Source organism: Scyliorhinus torazame, chromosome 2 (assembly GCF_047496885.1).
Source record: "Scyliorhinus torazame isolate Kashiwa2021f chromosome 2, sScyTor2.1, whole genome shotgun sequence".
Lineage (NCBI taxonomy): Eukaryota > Metazoa > Chordata > Chondrichthyes > Carcharhiniformes > Scyliorhinidae > Scyliorhinus > Scyliorhinus torazame.
Window position 1 is genome coordinate 192927986 of NC_092708.1, and position 21285 is coordinate 192949270.

The window sequence follows — 21285 nt, forward strand, 5'->3', positions numbered from 1 at the left end:
GGCCGACTAGGGGGAAGGCCATATTGGATTTGGTGCTTGGCAATGAACCAGGCCAGGTGTCAGATGTCTCGGTGGGAGAGCATTTTGGTGACCGTGACCACAACTCCTTGACCTTTACCATAGTCATGGAGAGGGATCGGAACAGGCAGTATGGGAAGGTATTTAATTGGGGGAGGGGAAATTATACTGCTATTAGACAGGAGCTGAGGAGCATAAATTAGGAACAGTTGTTTTTGGGGAAATGCACAATAGTATTGTGATACTATTGTTTAAGGAGCACTTGCTGTGAGTGCTGGATGGTTTTGTCCCACTGAGACAAGGAAGGAATGGTAAGGTGAAGGAGCCTTGGATGACAAGAGAAGTGGAGCTTCTAGTCAAGAGGAAGAAGGAAGCTTACGTAAGGTTGAGGAAGCAAGGATCTGGCACGGCTCCAGAGAGATATAAGGTAGCCAGGAAGGAACTCAAAAATGGACTTAGGAGAGCTAGAAGGGGACATGAAAAAGCCCTGGCGGGCAGGATTATGGAAAACCCCAAGGCGTTCTACACTTGTGTGAGAAATAAGAGGATGATCAGAGAGAGAGTAGGGCCAATCAGGGATAGTGGAGAGAACTTGTGCCTAGAGTCTGAGGAGATGGGGGAGGCCCTAAATGAATATTTCGCTTTAGTATTCACGAGAGAGAACAGCGTGAACAAGGTTAATAGGCTCAAACAGATTGATATTAAGAAGGAGGATGTGCTGGAAATTTTGAAAAGCATCAGGATAGATAAGTCCCCTGGGCCAGACGTGATATACCCAAGGTTACTACGGGAAGCGAGGGAGGAGATTGCTGCGCCGTTGGTGATAATCTTTGTGTCCTCACTCTCCACTGGAGTAACGGATGATTGGAGGGAGGCGAATGTTGTTCCCCTGTTCAAGAAAGGGAGTAGGGAAATCCCTGGAAATTTCAGACCAGTCAGTCTTATGTCTGTGGTGAGCAAAATACTGGAAAGGATTCTGAGAGATAGGATTTATGATTATTTAAAAAAACATAGTTTGATTCAAGATAGCCAGCATGGCTTTATGAGGGGCAGGTCATGCCTCACAAGCCTCATTGAATTCTTTGAAGATGTGACGAGACACAGTGATAAAGGTCGAACAGTGGATGTGGTGTATATGGATTTCAGTAAGACATTTGATAAAGTTCCCCATGGTAGGCTCATTCAGAAAGTCAGGGGGCATGGGATACAGGGAAATTTGGCTGTCTGGATACAGAATTGGTTGGCCGATAGAAGACAGCGAGTGGTAGTGGATGGAAAGTATTCCGCCTGGAGGTCGGTGACCAGTGGTATCATGCAGGGATCTGTTCTGGGACCTCTGCTCTTTGTGGTTTTTATAAGTGACTTGTATGAGGAAGTGGAAGGGTGGATTAGTAAGTTTGCCGATGAGACGGAGGTTGGTGGAGTTGTAGATAATGTCGAGGGCTGTTGCAGGTTACACCCAGGACATTGACAGAATGCAGAGCTGGGCTGAGAAGTGGCAGATGGAGTTCAACCTGGATAAATGTGAAGTGATTCATTTTGGAAGGTCGAATTTGAATGCTGAATACAGGGTTAAAGGCAGGATTCTTGGAAGTGTGGAGGAACAAAGGGATCTTGGGGCACGTACATAGATCCCTCAAAGTTGCCATCCAGGTTGATAAGGTTGTTAAGAAGGCGTATGGTGTGTTGGCTTTCATTAACAGGGGGATTGAGTTTAAGAGCCGCGAGGATTTGCTGCAGCTTTATAAAACCTTGGTTAGACCACACTTGGGATATATTATAGGAAGGATGTGCATGCTTTGGAGAGGTTGAGAGGAGATTTACCAGGATGCTGCCTGGACTGGAGAGCATGTCTTATGAAGAAAGGTTGAGGGAGCTAGGGCTTTTCTCACTGGAGTGAAGAAGGCAGAGAGGTGACTTGATAGAGGTGTACAAGGCGATGAGAGGCATGGATAGAGTGGATAGCCAGAGACTTTTCCCCAGGGCGGAAATGGCTGTCAGGAGGGGGCATAATTGGAGGAAGGTATAGGGGAGATGTCAGAGGTAGGTTCTTTACACAGAGAGTGGTGGGTGCGTGGAATGCACTGCCATCCGAGTCAGAGTCATTTAAGGGACTCTTAGACAGGCACATGGACCGCAGTAAATTGAAATGGTGTAGGTTAGGCTGATCTTAGATTAGGATAAATAGTCGGCACAACATTGTGGGCTGAAGGGCCTGTCCTGTTCTATGCTCTAAAAGGGAACAACGTGCCCTCGCAAGCTCGTTCAGCTGTGTGTTTCCTGGCACTCGCACTGCCAAGAAACACATGGCTATTCAAGCGACTCATGTTGAATAAGGGGCCTGAATGGGCAACGTGCGGCTGATGCCGCACATAGGCCCATTTTGTACACCGGGGGGAGGTCCGCTGGTCAGAACTCCTCATTGTAGCAAGAGATCGGAATGCCCTTTAAAAATGGAGTCCCGATCTCCGAGACCCCCGAAACAATCCCCAGCACCCAACACCCACGCTGGCCAAACTCGGCCCATTCGCATGTGCGCAAAAAATGCCAGCTTGGCATTTGCAATGACCAGAGATAGTTTTGGAGAGTTGACTGAGTATTTTCTAAGTGTCTGGGCTCCAGTGTCCCGTTTGTGGTCTCTTTTCTTCCAGTTGTTCTACTCCTTTGCTCGATCATTTCTGCCTCCGATTGAGAGAAGCTACAACCTGAGCCTTTCCCAAGACCCAAACTCGGTGTGAAGTCAATGGGCCAGTTTGACCAGATAATCATCAATATCACACCATGCCCGAAAAGCTGATAATAGGTCAGGTGACCAAAATCTTGGGTCAAAGAGAAATAGAGGGATTCTCTGGCCTCCCAGCCTGGGTTTCTCCACAGCAGGAGACGGTGTGCCACTCACTGGTGGCGAGAATCTCAACTCCCATCGCTGTCGATGGGAATTCCCATTGAAGCTGCCCGGGCCTGGGGGTGCACTGCCGGCTGGAACAGAGAATCCCAACGCCAGCGAACCGCCAGAGAATTTTGGCCAAAGTTTGAGGGGAGTCTTACAGGAGGAAAAAGGTTTAGGGAGGGAATTCCACAACTTGAGGCTCAGGAAATTGAAAGCATGAACACCAGTGGTGGAGCCATTATAATCGGGAATACACAAGAGGCCAGAATTAGAGGAGTGTAGATACCTTGGAGGGCTGTGGCGTTGGAGGAGATTACAGAGAGAGCAAGGGGGAGGCCACAGATGTTGCTTGACCAGAAGCCTGTGTAGTCAGAGAGCACAGGGGGTGGGAGGAGAAGGGGACTTGATGCGAATTAGGACATGGTCAGATGAGTTTTGGGTGACCTGAAGTTTACAGAGGGTAGAATATGGGAGAGCAGCCAGGAGTGCATTGAAATAGTCAGGTCTAGAGGTCATGAAGGCCTAATTGAGGGTTTCGGCAGCAGATAAGCTATGAGATGGCGGAGCCTGTGTTAAAAGTCTACCTTGCTATTTGCTCTCGTCTTGTCCATTTCCTCTTTAATTCCCTTTCCTTTAGACAAACCTGCCCCTGACCATTGCATCTGCCCTCAGCCAGTCAGTCAGACTGCAGGCTTTTCTTCTCCTTTATGTGGGCTTGCTTCCATTTTGTTTCTCCCTGCCTCACTCAGTTCTCCAGCCGTCAAAATACAGCAGAAACTCAGGTTAGAATTATAAACTCAGTCGCAACGATAGCTTGCCGAAGGAGCTGGTTTGTTTTAAGGACAAGACGGGCCCCGGATCTGCAGTGAGAGGCCGTACATTACATCAACCGCAGCAAACAATTGAAGCTCGATCGATGTTAGTTACGCTGTTGTATCATAAAATCCAAGTGCAAACTCGTCTCCAAATCTCCACGCCTTCCTCATCCACCCCCCCCCACCCACCACCCAAAATCATGATGGTTGGCCTCTTCCCTCACTTCATAACCACTCATTTCTTCCCTTTCATTCTTTCCCAAAGCCTTACGTCTGCTCATATTTTACAAACATACAATATAATAATATAATCATTTATTGTCACAAGTAGGCTTCAATGAAGTTACTGTGAAAAGCCCCTAGTCGCCACATTCTGGCGCCTGTTCGGGGAGGCCAGTATGGGAATTAAACCCCTGCTGCTGGCCCTAGTTATGCATTACAAGCCAGCTGTTTAGCCCACTGTGCTAAACCAGCCCCATACAGCTGACAACTATTCTGGTGGGCAAATTGCAGCTTCATTAATGGCGCGCAAAGGAAATTGAATATTTCTGCAGATTGGATGGCCAGGCAGTTCTCTGGAGGTGACAGGAATGTGACAGTAGAGAGAAAGAGAGAGGGAGCATTCATCCTAGACTCCTCCTTTGACAATGGTTCCATCCTGTCAGAATGCTGTGTAGGAGTCCAGGCAGCGTGATAGATTGCTGCATTGCTACAGTCATGGATTTATGACGGTGCGATGAATGGGCGGCTGTAACGTTCGGGTTTGGCACAACCCCTATCTGGCCAGGGGCAGGATATTGAGTGACATGATTACCACTGGCTGCAGCAAAGACAGGCAGTGAGGCCCTCCCTGTATCGCTGAATCACAGAGTTGTTACAGCACAGATCAAGGTCAATTAACCCGTTGGACCTGCACGTGTACTCCCATCCAGCCGACATATGTCCTGTGTGACCTGCCCTTGGCTGTGCTTTAGAAAGGTTCTTCTGGACCAGTGTGAAATCACTGTCCCAAATATTTCAAAGTGCTTTACACCCAATGAAGTGTAGTCGCTTTTGTAACGTGGGAAATGTAGCAGCCAATTTGTGCATAGCAAGCTCCCACAAACAGCAATTTGTTAATGAACTGATCATCTGTTTTTGTGATGTTGGTTGTGGGCTAAATCATTCCAGAGAGCACCCCCCTCCCCCCCGCCCACTCTTCTTTAAAATTGTGTCATGGGACCTTTGACATCCAGCCGAGCAGGGTTTTAAGAGACGTCAGTTTAATGTCTCATCTGAAGGATGGCACCTCTGATAGTGCAGCACTCCCTCAGTACTCCACTGCGCACTCAGCCTGGGATTTTGTGCTCATGTTCGAGAGTGGCACTGGCATCAGGGGCTTTGTGATTCAGCCACAAAGCTGCTGCCACCAACTGAGCCATTGCTGACATGAGGTTAAGGTTTCAGGCATGTCCATCTCTGTGACTTTCAAGTGTGAGGATTGCTGCATTTTCGGACTGCAGTTCTGATGCGGCCAGATTGAACTCTTGCTATGGTAACCCTTGAGATATTAAGATCAGAAAGGCCCAATGTGCACTTTGCCATCTTTGGAGGGGTGGTTTGGGAATGGGATTCTTTGGGAACAGTCTACTTTGTACTGTCTCTTACTGTGTGTGTGAAATGGCTGTCTCGTGGTGCTGAGGGTGCAGCACTATACCCTCTGACGGAGCTGTGTGTTGTTGGGCAAAGGGGGTTTGATGGTATTGGGAATGAGATCTTTGCAGTCCGGCACTGCTCCGGGAGTATTGGGGAAACCATAGGGACTGATCCGGGTACTCAAGCACTTTGAATAAAATGAAGAATCAAATCCAGACTGCCACATGTCACAAACACGGTCTCATGTTAAACAATTTCCTTTTCATTCCAGGGTTTCATCTCAGATCTGAAGGTAACAGGAGACCCTCTGGCAGCCCGACTTTACTGTGAGGATGATGATGATGGGGAGGTATGTGAAACCGTCGCCTTCAATTAATGGGTGTGAGAAACCGGACTGGATTGTGTTGTTCCCTCCTTAAAGAGCTTAATGAATTCTTACACAGATGTATCTTCAGGCTCTAGTCTAGTTTCTGATGGACTGACGCTCTGACTGACTGACCGAGACTGTCAGGTAGACACAGAGAGACACTGACTCAATCAGACAGACAAAACACTGGCTGACCCAGACAGATAGACACTGATTGACTCAGACAGACAGACACTGACTGACCCAGACAGACAGACACTGACTGACACAGACAGACAGATGGGCACTGGCTGACCCAGACAGACTGACTGGCCCTGACAGACAGACACTGACTGGCCCTGACAGACAGACACTGACTGGCCCTGACAGACAGACACTGACTGGCCCTGACAGACAGACACTGACTGGCCCTGACAGACAGACACTGACTGGCCCTGACAGACAGACACTGACTGGCCCTGACAGACAGACACTGACTGGCCCTGACAGACAGACACTGACTGGCCCTGACAGACAGACACTGACTGGCCCTGACAGACAGACACTGACTGGCCCAGACAGACGGGCGCTGACTGGCCCAGACAGACGGGCGCTGACTGGCCCAGACAGACGGGCGCTGAGTGGCCCAGACAGACGGGCGCTGAGTGGCCCAGACAGACGGGCGCTGAGTGGCCCAGACAGACGGGCGCTGAGTGGCCCAGACAGACGGGCGCTGACTGGCCCAGACAGACGGGCGCTGACTGGCCCAGACAGACGGGCGCTGAGTGGCCCAGACAGACGAGCGCTGAGTGGCCCAGACAGACGGGCGCTGACTGGCCCAGACAGACGGGCGCTGACTGGCCCAGACAGACGGGCGCTGACTGGCCCAGACAGACGGGCGCTGACTGGCCCAGACAGACGGGCGCTGACTGGCCCAGACAGACGGACGCTGACTGGCCCAGACTGACGGGCGCTGACTGGCCCAGACAGACGGGCGCTGACTGGCCCAGACAGACGGGCGCTGACTGGCCCAGACAGACGGGCGCTGAGTGGCCCAGACAGACGAGCGCTGAGTGGCCCAGACAGACGGGCGCTGACTGGCCCAGACAGACGGGCGCTGACTGGCCCAGACAGACGGGCGCTGACTGGCCCAGACAGACGGGCGCTGACTGGCCCAGACAGACGGGCGCTGACTGGCCCAGACAGACGGACGCTGACTGGCCCAGACTGACGGGCGCTGACTGGCCCAGACAGACGGGCGCTGACTGGCCCAGACAGACGGGCGCTGACTGGCCCAGACAGACGGGCGCTGAGTGGCCCAGACAGACAGACGGGCGCTGAGTGGCCCAGACAGACAGACGGGCGCTGAGTGGCCCAGACAGACAGACGGGCGCTGAGTGGCCCAGACAGACAGACGGGCGCTGACTGGCCCAGACAGACAGACAGACGCTGACTGGCCCAGACAGACAGGCGCTGACTGGCCCAGACAGACAGTCGCTGACTGGCCCAGACAGACAGGCGCTGACTGGCCCAGACAGACAGACGCTGACTGGCCCAGACAGACGGGCGCTGACTGGCCCAGACAGACGGGCGCTGACTGGCCCAGACAGACGGGCGCTGACTGGCCCAGACAGACGGGCGCTGAGTGGCCCAGACAGACGGGCGCTGAGTGGCCCAGACAGACGGGCGCTGAGTGGCCCAGACAGACGGGCGCTGAGTGGCCCAGACAGACGGGCGCTGAGTGGCCCAGACAGACGGGCGCTGACTGGCCCAGACAGACGGGCGCTGACTGGCCCAGACAGACGGGCGCTGACTGGCCCAGACAGACGGGCGCTGACTGGCCCAGACAGACGGGCGCTGACTGGCCCAGACAGACAGGCGCTGAGTGGCCCAGACAGACAGACAGGCGCTGACTGGCCCAGACAGACGGGCGCTGAGTGGCCCAGACAGACAGGCGCTGACTGGCCCAGACACTGACTGGCCCAGACAGACAAACAAATCATCTGACACCAAATTGCGATGACAATACAAATAAAACAAGTAATTGTAATTCATTACATAGTTATAGACAATCATTGAAATAAAAATAATGTTTCACAATTCTGAACATTTGAATTACAAAAAGCTGCAAAATGCAGGCCTGCTTAATTTACAGAATTAAATGAAACATCTGAAATTTGTATTAAAGCCCATATCATATGGTTTATGTATGGAGTATATGAACTGATATCTTTCATACGTCATAAATGATGCAGTTAATGTTGAACCTTGTCATTAGGCAGTCTTCTGGCTGTTTTATCTGGATTGGAAGCTCTGGATTAGAAGGAATTCCCCTGAGCCTGTTGGAATGACACTGGGTCAGATCCCTGGAGTAATGATGGGAGGGAAGACTGGAGAGAATAAAATCAAGCTGGAACAAGCTGTGATGAATCATTATTTCCTCAAGCCTTTTCTGCTCAGAATAAACACATTTTAAGAGGTCTTGAATGTTCCTTTCTAAAGATATCCCAGGGCTGCTGTAACTGACTTGATTAATGTGAATTACGCTCCACATCTGTGTTTGAGTCCTGGCCATGCTGTGTAGAGGTGAGCTTCGTAGCAGTTTGCCAAATAGCCCTTCATGAAGGCAGACTTGTAATCCCAGCAGCCCCCCCACCCACCCCCAATCCCATATCATCAACCAGGCTTGTTGCATTGTCCTCTTTTGATAAATTAATGCAAAATTAATCTCAAAGTCTTTTTCCCCCCTCTGTCATGTTGATAGCATGTTAATTATATTGGTAAAGTAAGCTGGGGAAAGCATTGTTCTAATTACTACTTGGAGCACTTGTAAAGAGAGACTGCCGGATCACCCAGTTTGTAGATAGCAGGTAGACATAAGTAATGCTGCATGTGTAAATGAATTTATGACTAAGACATGTAATTTCAACCATCTAGCTTGGGATCCATTTATCATCCCATCTTTGCCAATTAAACCCTGCCTTCTTGAACTGCTGCTATCCCTGAGGTGTAGGTACACCCACAATGCTGTTAGGGAGGCAATGCCATGATTTTGTCCCAGCGACAGTGAAGGAACAGCGGTACATTTCCAAATGAGTGGCTTGTAGGGGAACCTGCAAGGTAGTGGTGTTCCCAGGTATCTGATGTCCTTGTCCCGCTAGATGGTAGTGGTCGTGGGTTTGGAAGGTGATACCGAAAAAGCCTTGGTGAGTTATTGCAGTGCATCGGCTGCTACTGTGTGTCGGTAGTGGAGGGAGTGAATATTTTTGGAAGGGGTAGTAATCATGCGGGCTGCTTTGTCCTGGATAGTGTAGAGCTTCTTAGAAACATAGAAAAAATAGGAGCACGAGGAAGCCATTCGGCCCTTCAAGCCTGCTCCGCCATTCATCATGATCATGGCTGATCATCCAACTGAACAGCCTAATCCCGCCTTCCCCCATATCCTTTGATCCCCTTCACCCTAAGTGCTATATCTAACTGCTTCTTGAAAACATTCAATGGTTTGGACTCAACTACTTCCTGTGGTAACAAATTCGACAGGCTGGGTGAAGAAATCTCTCCTCATCTCTGTCCTAAATGGTCTGCCCCACATCCTCCGACTGTGACCCCTGGTTCTGGACACCCCCACCATGGGGAACATCCTTCCAGGCCAGTCCTGTTAGAACTTTCTAGGTTTCTGTGAAATCCCCTCGAGTACTGTTGGAGCTGCACTCCCTCTTCTCACTCTCTTTGCCTTTTGTTACATGACATCTGTGTAAATTCATGTCCCCCGTCCTCGAACCTGTCTCTTTTTACTTCCGGAAGCATTCCTGGTTCAGGGTGGAATCCAAAAAAGGAGAGACCGTAAAGTTGAGAATTTAGCATTAAGCTTGTTTTAGGGCGGCACGGTAGCGCAGTGGTTAGCACTGCTGCCTCATGGCGCTGAGGACCTGGGTTCTCAGGTCACTGTCTGTGCGGAGTTTGCACATTCTCCCCGTGTCTGTGAGAGTTTCACCCCCACAACCCAAAAAAGATGTGCAGGGTAGGTAGTTTGGCCACGCTAAATTGCCCCTTAATTAGAAAAAAAGAATTGGATACGCTAAATGTTTTTTTTTTAATGCTCGTTTCAGGCATTAGTGCTATTCAGCAAGACAATTTTCCGTAAAGCGACAGTCACCATTTTTGAGGCGCCTTGAGGTTTGCATTCTAAGATCAATCTCACCGGTCACCCACAAGATTCGACTCGTTATGGTCTATCAATAAATAATCAGCAACCTCATGGGGGTTGGGAAGGGGGCCGGTGGCTGTTCTCCCCCCCCCCCCCCCCCCCCACTCCCCCCCACTCCCCTCGCCGGCTGACCAATGGGGGCTCCCACTCAGGGACCCTCCCCCACTCCCATAGCTGCATGGAGGCTCCCTCCCAGGAGAGCACAGCTAGCTACTGGCTCCCACGGGACTGAGTGGCACACTCCAGGCCATGGCCTGGCCCAGTCAGCGCTCAGCAGCAGTTTATTCTTTTTGTGTGAGCCACTTCTTTCTGTATCTGCACCTTGTGACCTCAACCTTTGAACCTTATATGACAGGCCCCGCGGGTCAAAGTGATTCACCCTATGTATAATTGTTAAAACTACAATGGTTGTAAAATTCTTGTAAATACATGTTTTGGTCTTATCTTGCTGTGTAAAGTATATTAAAACCTTACTAAAAAATATTTTAAGGACAATCAGCAACTCCATTCTGTGAAACAAGTATGAAACCATCCAACAATATCTTATGGTATAAGCAATGCTTTCAAAACATGAATTAGCATTTTAAATGTTTTTGAGAATTTATAGAAAAATTCTTGTGATGTGGACATCGCTGGTTAGGCCAGCATTTATTGCCCATCTCTAGTTGCCCTACAGAAGGTGGTGGTGAGTTGCCTTCTTGAACCGCTGCAGTTCCTGAGATGCAGATACACCCACTGTGCTGTTAGGGAGGGAGTTCTAGGATTTTGACCCAGTAACAGTGAAGGAACGGCGATATAGTTTGGGTCAGGATGGTACGCCACTTGGAGGGGAACTTCCAGGTGGTGGGGTTCCCATGCTGCCCATGTCCTTCTAGGTGTCGGAGGTCATGGGTTTGGAAGGTGCTGACTAAGGAGCCTTGGTGAGTTGCTGCAGTACATCTTATAGATGGTACACACAGCTGCTACTGTGTGTTGGTGGTGGCGGGGGCAAATGTTTAGGTTGGTAGATGAGTTCCCAATTTAGCGGGCTGTTTGTTCTCGATGGTGTTGAGCTTCTGGAGTGTTGTTGGAGCTGCACTCATCCAGGCAACTGGAGAGTATTCCATCATGTTCCTGCCTTGTGCCTTGTAGATGGTGGACAGGCTTTTGGGGGGGGTCAGGAGGTGAGTTACTCACCACAGAATTCCCAACCTCTGACCTGTTCTGATAGCCACAGTATTTATATGGCTGGTGCAGTTATGTTTCTGGTCAATGGCAACCCCCAGGATGTTGATAGTGGGGGATCATGCAATGCTAATGCTGTTGAATGTCAAAGGGCAATGGTTTGATTCTCTCTTGTTGGAGATGGTCATTGCCTGGCACTTGTGTGGCATGAGTGCCACTTGCTATCCATCATCCCAAGCCTGAATGTCACCTCAGACTTGTTGCATTTGGGCGCAGGCTGATTCAGTATCTGAGGACTCCTGAATGGTGCTGAACATTGCACAATGATCAGCGAACATCCCCACTTCTGACTTTATAATGAAGTGGCTGATGATGTTTAGGCCATGGATGCTAACTACCCTGAGGAATTCCTGCAGCGATTTCCTGGAGCTGAGATAATTGACCTCCAACCGCACCATCCATCTTCCTTTGTGCCAGTTATGACTCCAACCAGCGGAGAATTTTTCCCCTGATTCCCATTGAGTCCAGTTTAGCTAGGGCTCCTTGATGTCATTCTCGGTCAAATGCTGCCTTGATGTGAATTCAGGCATTCAGATCTTTTGTCCATGTTTGAACCAAGATTGTAATGAGGTCAGGAGCTGAATGACCTAAAGATGCATGGCATTGAGGGTAAAGTGGTAGCATGGGTAGAGGATTGGTTAACTAACAGAAGCAGAGAGAGGGGATAAATGGGTGTTTCTCTGGTTGGCAACCTGTAACTAGTGGGGTCCCTCAAGGATCATTGTTGGGCCCGCAGTTGTTCACAATTTACATAGACGATTTGGAGTTGGGGACCAAGTGCAATGTGTGAAAGTTTGCAGACGACACTAAGATGAGTGGTAAAGCAAAAAGGGCAGAGGATACCGGAAGTCTGCAGAAGGATTTGGATAGGTTAGGTGAATGGGCTAGGGTCTGGCAGATGGAATTCAATGTTGCCAAGTGTGAGGCTATCCATTTTGGGAGGAATAACAGCAGAATGGATTATTATTTGAACGGTAAGATGTTAAAACATCCTGCTGTGCAGAGGGACCTGGGTGTGCTGGTGCACGAGTCGCAAAAAGTTGGTGTACAGGTGCAACAGGTGATTTTGAAGGCTAACCGAGTTTTGTCTTTCATTGCTAGAGGGATGGAGTTCAAGACTAGGGAGGTTATGCTGCAATTGTATAGGGTGTTGGTGAGGCCGCATCTGGAGTATTGTGTTCAGTTTTGGTCTCCTTACCTGAGAAAGGACATATTGGCACTGGAGGGAGTGCAGAGGAGATTCACTAGGTTGATCCCAGAGTTGAGGGGATTAGATTATGACGAGAGGTTGAGTAGACTGGGACTGTACTCATTGGAGTTTAGAAGGATGCGGGGGGATCTTATTGAGACATATAAAATTATGAAGAGAATAGATGGGATAGATGTGGGCAGGTTGTTTCCACTGGTCGGGGAAAGCAGAACTAGGGGGCATAGCCTCAAAATAAGGGGAGGTAGATTTAGGACGGAGTGTAGGAGGAACTTCTTCACCCAAAGGGTTGTGAATCTCTGGAATTCCTTGCCCAGTGAAGCAGTTGAGGCTCCTTCTTTAAACGTTTTTAAGAAAAAGATAGATGCCTTTCTAAAGAATAAAGGGATTCGGGGATATGGTGTACGGGCCGGAGAGTGGAGCTGAGTCCACAAAAATCAGCCATGATCTCATTAAATGGCGGAGCAGGCTCGAGGGGCCAGATGGCCTACTCCTGTTCCTAGTTCTTATGTTCTTATGTTCTCTAACCCAAACTGAGCAGTGAGCAGGTTATTGCTAAGCAAGTGCTGCTTAATAGCACTGTTAATGACCCCTTCCATCACTTTACTGATGATCAAGAATAGATTGGTGGTAACACGGTAGCATAGCAGTTAGCACGGTTCCTTCACAGCTCCAGGGTCCCAGGTTCGATTCCCGGCTTGGATCACTGTGCGGAGTCTGCACGTTCTCCCCATGTCTGCGTGGGTTTCCTCCGGGTGCTCCGATTTCCTCCCACAGTCCAAAGATGTGTGAGTTAGGTGGATTGGCCATGCTAAATTGCCCTTAGTGCCCAAAAATGTTAAGTGGGGGTTACTGGGTTACAGGGATAGGGTAGATACGTGAGCTTCAGTAGGGTGCTCTTTGTAAGAGCCGGTGCAGACTCGATGGGCCGAATGGCCTTCTTCTGCACTGTATATTCTATTGTAGCACAATGGTTAGCACAGTTGCAACACAGTGGCAGGGTCCCAGGTTCGATTCCCGGCTTGGCTTACTGTCTGTGCGGAGTCTGCACATTCTCCCCATGTCTGCGTGTGTTTCCTCCGGATGCTCCGGTTTCCTCCCACAAGTCCCACAAAGACGTGCTGTTAGGTGAATTGGACATTCTGAATTCTCCCTCTGTGTACCCGAACAGGCGCCAGAATGTGGCGACTATGGGCTTTTCACAGTAACTTCATTGCAGCGTTAATGTAAGCCTACTTGTGACAATAAAGATTATTATTAATTGGCCGGGTTGGATTTGTCCTGATTTTTGTGTACTGTACATATCTGGGCAGTTTCCCACATTGCCAGGCAGATGCCAGTGTTGTAGCTGTACTGGAACAGCTTGGCTAGGGGCGTGTAATGTTCTTGAGTGCAAGTCATGGTACTATTGCCGGAATATTGTCAGTGTCCATAGCCTTTGCTGTATCCACTGTCTTCAGGCCGGTTCTTGATATCACGTGGGTGAATTGAATTGGTGGAAGACAAGCATCTGTGATGCTGGGGACCTCTCAAGATGGCTAAGATGGATCATCCACTTGACACTTCAAGCTGAAAGTAGTTTCAAATGCTTCAGCCTTATCTTTTGGGCTGCTGTGCTGAGCTCATGGCAATGGGGATATTTGTGGATCCTCCTGCTTCTGTTGTTTAATTGTCCATCGCCAGAGCTGAGATCTGAATTGTTGGTTTTGAGATCGCTTGGCTCTGTGCTCCCAAATCCTTGTACCATCAAATAATGGGAACAGCTTTTCTTTGTCCACTTTATCCAAACCTGTTATAATTCTGTACGTCTGTATCCAATCTCATCTCAGTCCCCTCTCCAAGGAAAACTCCTTCACCTTGTAGCTAAAATCCCTCATCCCTTTACCCATTCTGGTAAATCTCCTCTGCACCTCCTCAAGGACCCCTCCCATCCTTTATAAAGTACTGGCACTCAGTATACACTGCAGGACCGACTCTAACCCATTGTGAACCCCTGCGGAAAGGTGTGACAAACTAGGTTATTTTTTTTTTTTTAAACAGGCTGATTTAGGAAAGAGAATCTAGGAATTTTCTCACTTGCTTCCTTAGACGATCAGTTGTGGAGGTAGCTCGAACCCTGATTGTTCAAGATAGTAGTGACCACTTGTACATGGTCACCTCGAAGGCTACTCCTGCTCCTAACTCTCTTAGCCAGAAATGGGTTCAGCTCTCACTCAACGGAAGTTAGTGAGGCAGCCTAACTGCACAAGGTAAGGCCTTGTTGCAGTGGTCCAACTTCGAGTGCTTTTTATTCGTGCTTAAATCACCAAATGCAGCTTTTAAGCCTTTCTGAGTTTATTCTGCAACCTTGGGAGTTTTTTTCTTCTACAAATTAATTTGTTGCATTGGTTATTTGGGTCTCTGGAGCTGCTTCAGGTCCCCAACGCGAATTATCACCGCTCAGATCTGATTGAAAATTGATAGTAATTTGTTTCTTTCTGCCCTGCAGGCTTCAGGAGATTATGGAAGTGGATATGGACGAGGAACGCAAACGGTAAGGAATAGAATTTCTGAGATTGCACCACAGTGTGTGAGGTACAGTGTTGCAAACTTCAGTCAGTGTTTCTGCTTGCTGTTCATTCTTGCATTTGAATTAAGAGTGAATGGGTTAGGTTTGTGTCATGATATTCAAACACACACATCACGATAGATAGACCAACAGACCAATTAGCACACATAACACGACAGCCAATCACAGACAAGAGCAGACACAGTATAAGACAAGAAACACAACACCTGGTGGACAGTCCATCTAGAGACAAGGACAAGGACAGGACCTGATTAACAAGACACTCACACAGTGACCACGTGCTGAGTACCAAGACAGATCTGTAAATAACAAGTTGGAATAAAACTGCGTTGTACCAATCGCAATCGTGTTGGTTCATCTGTACCTCAGAGCACCCAACACCACATGGTACCAGTGAGTGAATCGATACCTGCCGGCAGTTTGCACTGACAGAAAAATTTGATTCTGGAGAGTCAAATAAGCCAACGGGCAACATGTTTTAATCAATGCTGGTCCCTCTTTTATTTATTTGTTTATTTAATTTTTCCAATTAAGGGGCAATTTAGCGTGGCCAATCCACCTAACCTGCAAATCTTTGGGTTGTGGCGGTGAGACCCACGCAGACACTGGGAGAATGTGCAAACTCCACACGGACAGTGATCCGGGGCCAGGATTGATCCCGGGTCCTCGGCGCCGTGAGGCAGCAGTGCTAACCACTGCACCACTGTGCTGCCCCCTTCGTTGCCAGTCTCTAACTTAACCTCCGCCAGCTTGCCTGCTACCTAGATTCTTTCCTCCTTTTTTAATTATCTCCTTCTTCTGAAGTACAAATCGACAGTGAAACTTCCATCTATGCAGAAGGATTCCATTAAACTGTGAATGGAAATCGATGGATAGTCCATGGCTCTCAGTTTTCCCCTCAGACTTAAGAGTGTGGCTATACACTCAGAACAAGACCAAGTTCATGGCAATTGAATGAAAACTTGCATTATTGCACCTTAGGATGTGCCAGAGCACGTCATAGCACAGGAAGTTATTTTGAAGTATAGTCACTGTTGTGATGGCGCAAACACAGTAGCCAATGTAAGCACAGTAGGATCCTACAGTAATTTTTAAAATGTTTATTATTTTCATGGGATGTGGGTTTCGCTGATAAGACCAGAATTGTTGCCCATCCCTAATTACACCTAAACTGAGTGGCTCGCTCGGCCATTTCATAGGGAGAGTTAAGAGTCAACCAAATTGCTGTGAAGTCACATTCACATGTAGGCCAGTCCGGGTAAGGATGGCAGATTTACTTCCCTAAGATAAACTAGGTGTTTTTTTTTTAGATTTAGATATATTGTCACGTGTACCAAGGTACCATGAAAATTATTGTTTTGCGTAAAGTCCAGGCAGATAATTCCATGCATGAAAAAAGAACATAGGATATGCGATAAGGATGTGGAGGCTTTGGAGAGGGCGCAGAAGAGATTTACCAGGATGTTGCCTGGTATGGAAGGCATTAGCTATGAGAAGAGGTTGAATAAACTCGGTTTGTTCTCACTGGAACGAAGGAGGTTGAGGGGCGACCTGATAGAGGTCTACAAAATTATGAGGGGCATAGACAGAGTGGATAGTCAGAGGCTTTTCCCCAGGGTAGAGGGGTCAATTACTAGGGGGCATAGGTTTAAGGTGCGAGGGGCAAGGTTTAGAGTTGATGTACAAGGCAAGTTTTCTACACAGAGGGTAGTGGGTGTTTGGAACTCGTTGCCGGAGGAGGTGGTGGAAGCAGGGACGATAGTGATGTTTAAGGGGCATCTTGACAAAAATACATGAATAGGATGGTAATAGAGGGATACGGATCCCGGAAGTGCAGAAGATTTTAGTTAAGATGGGCAGCATGGTCGGCAAAGACTTGGAGGGCCGAAGGGCCTGTTCCTGTGCTGTACTTTTCTTTGTTCTTTGATAAATACACAATGTAAATACATAGACATAAACATGGGGTGAAGCATATGGAATGTAGTGCTACACAGTAGAGAAGATGCGTAAAGAGGTCAATTCAGCATGTAAGAGGGTCATTCAGAAGTCTGGTAACAGCAGGGAAGAAGCTGTTTTTTGAACCTGTTTACGCATATTGTCAGACTTTTGTATCTCCTGCCTGATGGAAGAAGTTGGAGGAGTGAGTAAGCTGGGTGGGAGGGGTCTTTGATTATGCTGCCGCTTTCCCCAGACAGCGGGAGGTGTAGACAGAGGCAATGGATGGGAGGGAGGTTTGCATGATGGACTGGGCGATGTTCACGACTCTCTGTAGTTTCTTGTGGTCTTGTGCCAAGCAGTTGCCATACCAGGCTGTGATGCAGCCAGATAGGATGCTTTCTATGGTGCATCTGCAAAAATTGTTATGAGTCAATGTGGACATGCCGAATTTCCTTAGTTTCCTGAGGAAGTATAGGCGCTGTTGTGCTTTCTTGGTCATAGCGTTGACGTGGGTGGGCCAGGACAGATTCTTGGTGATGTGCACACCTGGGCATTTGAAACTGTCAACCATCTCCACCTCAGCACTATTGATACCATCAGGGGTGTGTACGTGACTTCACTTCCTAAAGTTAATGATCAGCTCTTTAATTTTGCTGAGGGAGCGATTGTGTCATTGCACCATGCCACTAGGTTCTCTATCTCCCTTCTGCACTATGATTCTTCATTGTTTGAAATCTGACCATTACAGTGGTGTTAGCTCAGTGGGCTGGACAGCTGGCTTGTGATGCAGAACTGAGAATTCTGAATTCTCCCTCTGTGTACCCGAGCAGGCGCCGGAATGTGGCGACTCGGGACTTTTCACAGTAACGTCATTGCAGTGTTAATGTAAGCCTACTTGTGACAATAATAGATTATTATATTATTAAAAGATTATTATCATGACAATCGATAGTTTCATGGTCACCATTACGAGACTCGTTTTCAATTCCAGATTTATTAATTGAATTTAAATTCCACCAGCTGCCATGGTACTAGCCCAACTCCAAGCAGCCATCTAATCTCCAGCACTGACCTGTCTTCCCTCCTCCTCCACAACCCGCCACAGCTCGGGGATCCTTTGATGATGTATCCTTGATTCCAACCTCTTCCTTCTCTATACCCTGCCTCTTAGTGCATGTGGATCCACATAGTGGATACAGTGGCGTCGTGGTATTGTCACTGGACTAGTTATCCAGAGACCCAGAGTCATGCTCTGGAGATCTGGGTTCGAATCCCGTCATTGCAGATGGTTAAATTTGAATTCAATAAGAAATATGGATATAAGTCTAATGATGACCATGAAACAATTGTCGATTGTTGTAAAAACCCATCTGGTTCACTAATGTCCTTTAGGAAAGGAAATCTGCCGTCCTTACCTTGTCTGGTGGACATGTGACTCCAGATCCACAGCAATGTGGATGACTCTTAAATGCCCTCCGGGATGGGCAATAAACGTGGGCCCAGCCAGCGACGCCCCATGAACGAATTTTAAAAAAATATCTTTCAAATGGCCGCCATTGGTGCTCGGCTCCATCTCGTCTATCCCTTGGCTGCCCCGTACTGTCACATTGCTTGATGTCGACCTCCACTCAACAGCTGGGAAGACCAGAGCCATTATCTTCAGCCCCAACCTCAAATTCTGCTACCTCATGTCTCTCTTCCCTTCATGGCTGCACTAGCAGACTTGCACTAGCAGACTCTTTCAGGCCATCCAGACGGTTATTTTGTAGTTTAACTTTCAACCCCACATCCAATTCAGCACCTGGACCATTCATACCTACTAGTACTGCAATGTCCACTGATATTCCTATCTCTGCCCTTCTGTTGCTCAGACCTTTAGCTATTCGTCAATGCCCCCTCCCTCCATCCCTTATTGGTTGCAAAGCTTTCAACCATCTTAATCTTAGCCTATGAAGTGTTCCGTGTGAATGTCTTCACCTTTTTCTTTGATCACGTCCATCTAATCTCTCTCCCTCCAATGCCTCTCCTTCTTGCCATATCTCAGTGCATCACCTTCAGATACTTCCTGACATTAATGTGGAAACGAGCTGTTGCTGTTGCTGCAATTGTATGTTTAATTCACCTCTGTCTGGTTTTCCATTTATTATGGGTTTGGCTTTGAGTGTTGGCCCAGTGAGCACAGTGAGGCTTGGACACAGATCCAAAAGAATCTGAACTCAGCGTTAAAACATCTGAGGCAATAATCAATACCCATAGCCCTGAAGCTGTTAAAAACAGGGGCATCATTTTAATTGCATTTCAATCACTAAATTCAGTCACTAGACTGATAGATACTTAAAAGACTTCCCGCATCTAGAGACACAAGAAGTAGGTGATGCACATGCTTACATTGGTGTTGTATTGCTTGTTTGTCCTGGAACAGGTTATCAGCCTGAAGCCAAGGCTTCAAGCATGACGGACCAGAGTCGCCAATCGCATATTTGGAAGGATTTACAAATTGATACTTAACCTGTTTGGCCGCTTTATGAATGTGCCTTCCTCGGCCATCAAATTCTAGGGTGGGACTCAAACCTAGAGCTTCCAGCTCAGAGGCAGGGACGCTACCCACTGCCCACACGACCTGCCCAGAATGATTTGGATGTGTGGCAAATCCAGTGTTACTGAGGCTGTTGAAAGGAACATCTACTCATCTGTTTGGTGGAAGGAATGCGCTATTGGCAAGTTGTTGACTTTCCTTCTGAACCTATGTCTGGTCTTCTCTTCAACTGTGAGGGCTAATGTCAATTTATCCAACAGTTCCTTCTTTGTATTGTTTGTGGTTACCCACAGATTAACTGGTAATGTCAGCACTGCAATCCTCTTCAGTTTTTCCACAGGTAATGAATGTAGGATGTGATCTGCTTTCCAAACTTGTTTTGAATATTTTTTGGGAAAGATCTTTTCTCAATTGTGTTGTTAATGCCTGGAAACATCTTCCGCATACTGGTCGTCTGTGTGCGAAGAAACCGGGAACAGCCCCCGTCCTAAACTTGTCCTTTGAGTCTCTGAGCCTCATGCTTCTGGCTTTACCACTTTGTTAGCTGTCCTCATTTACTGATCCAGCCAAACAAGCCTCCTTCAACGACCACGATCAAAAAGAAAGGCTTGCATTTATATAGCGCTTCTCGTGACCACCGGACGCATTAAAGTGCTTTACATCCAATGAAATACTTTTAAAGCGTAGGCACTGTTGTAATGTAGGAAAGGTGGCAACCAATTTGTGCACAGCAAGCTCCCAAAAACAGCAAAGTAATAATGACCTGATAATCTGTTGGTTAAGGGCTAAAGATTGGCTAGGCCACTGGGGCTAACCACCTGCCCCCACCCCCAAAAAAAACCCCAACTCTTTTTTTGATGTAGTGCCACGGGGTCTTTCACATCCACCTGAGCAGGCAGATGCGAGGCCTCCGTTTCATGTCTCATGTGAAAAACCGCACCTCCAGCAGTGAAGCACTCCCTCTTTGTGATAAAGTGGGCCATAAATAGAAGTTCCTCTTCTTTCTTCCTTCTCAAACCTCCATACAGGACAGTCCCCTCCTTAGCTGTTTCTCAAAACTTTGCCTTTCGATACAAGGGGTGTTACTCGGGGCGGGTGGCACAATAGAAAGCAAAGAGTGGGGATTAATGGGTGTTTCTCTGGTTGGCAATCAGTAGCTAGTGGTGTCCCTCCGGGATCAGTGTTGGGCCCACAACTGTTCACAATTTACATAGATGATTTGGAGTTGGGGACCAAGGGCAATGTGTCCAAGTTTGCAGACGATACTAAGATAAGTGGTAAAGCAAAAAGTGCAGAGGATACTGGAAGTCTGCAGAGGGATTTGGATAGGCTAAGTGAATGGGCTAGGGTCTGGCAGATGGAATACAATGTTGACAAATGTGAGGTTATCCATTTTGGTAGGAATAACAGCAAAAGGGATTATTATTTAAATGATAAAATATTAAAACATGCTGCTGTGCCGAGAGACCTGGGTGTGCTAGTGCATGAGTCGCAAAAAGTTGGTTTTCAGGTGCAACAGGTGATTAAGAAGGCAAATGGAATTTTGTCCTTCATTGCTAGAGGGATGGAGTTTAAGACTAGGGAGGTTCTGCTGCAATTGTATAAGGTGTTAGTGAGGCCACACCTGGAGTATTGTGTTCAGTTTTGGTCTCCTTACTTGAGAAAGGACGTACTGGCACTGGAGGGTGTGCAGAGGAGATTCACTAGGTTAATCCCAGAGCTGAAGGGGTTGGATTATGAGGAGAGGTTGAGTAGACTGGGACTGTACTCGTTGGAATTTAGAAGGATGAGGGGGGATCTTATAGAAACATATAAGATTATGAAGGGAATAGATAGGATAGATGTGGACAGGTTGTTTCCACTGGCGGGTGAAAGCAGAACTAAGGGGCATAGCCTCAAA

At 48.0% G+C, this 21285-nt stretch overlaps 1 protein-coding gene across 1 annotated transcript in view; it reads left to right on the plus strand.

Moving 5' to 3' along the window:
* Positions 1–21285, plus strand: part of LOC140394656 (collagen alpha-1(XVIII) chain-like) — a 227864-nt gene that overhangs the window by 30844 nt on the left and 175735 nt on the right. The window contains 2 exon segments of the mRNA XM_072481940.1: positions 5630–5707; positions 14831–14875. Coding sequence (XP_072338041.1) covers positions 5630–5707; positions 14831–14875 — 123 coding nt within the window.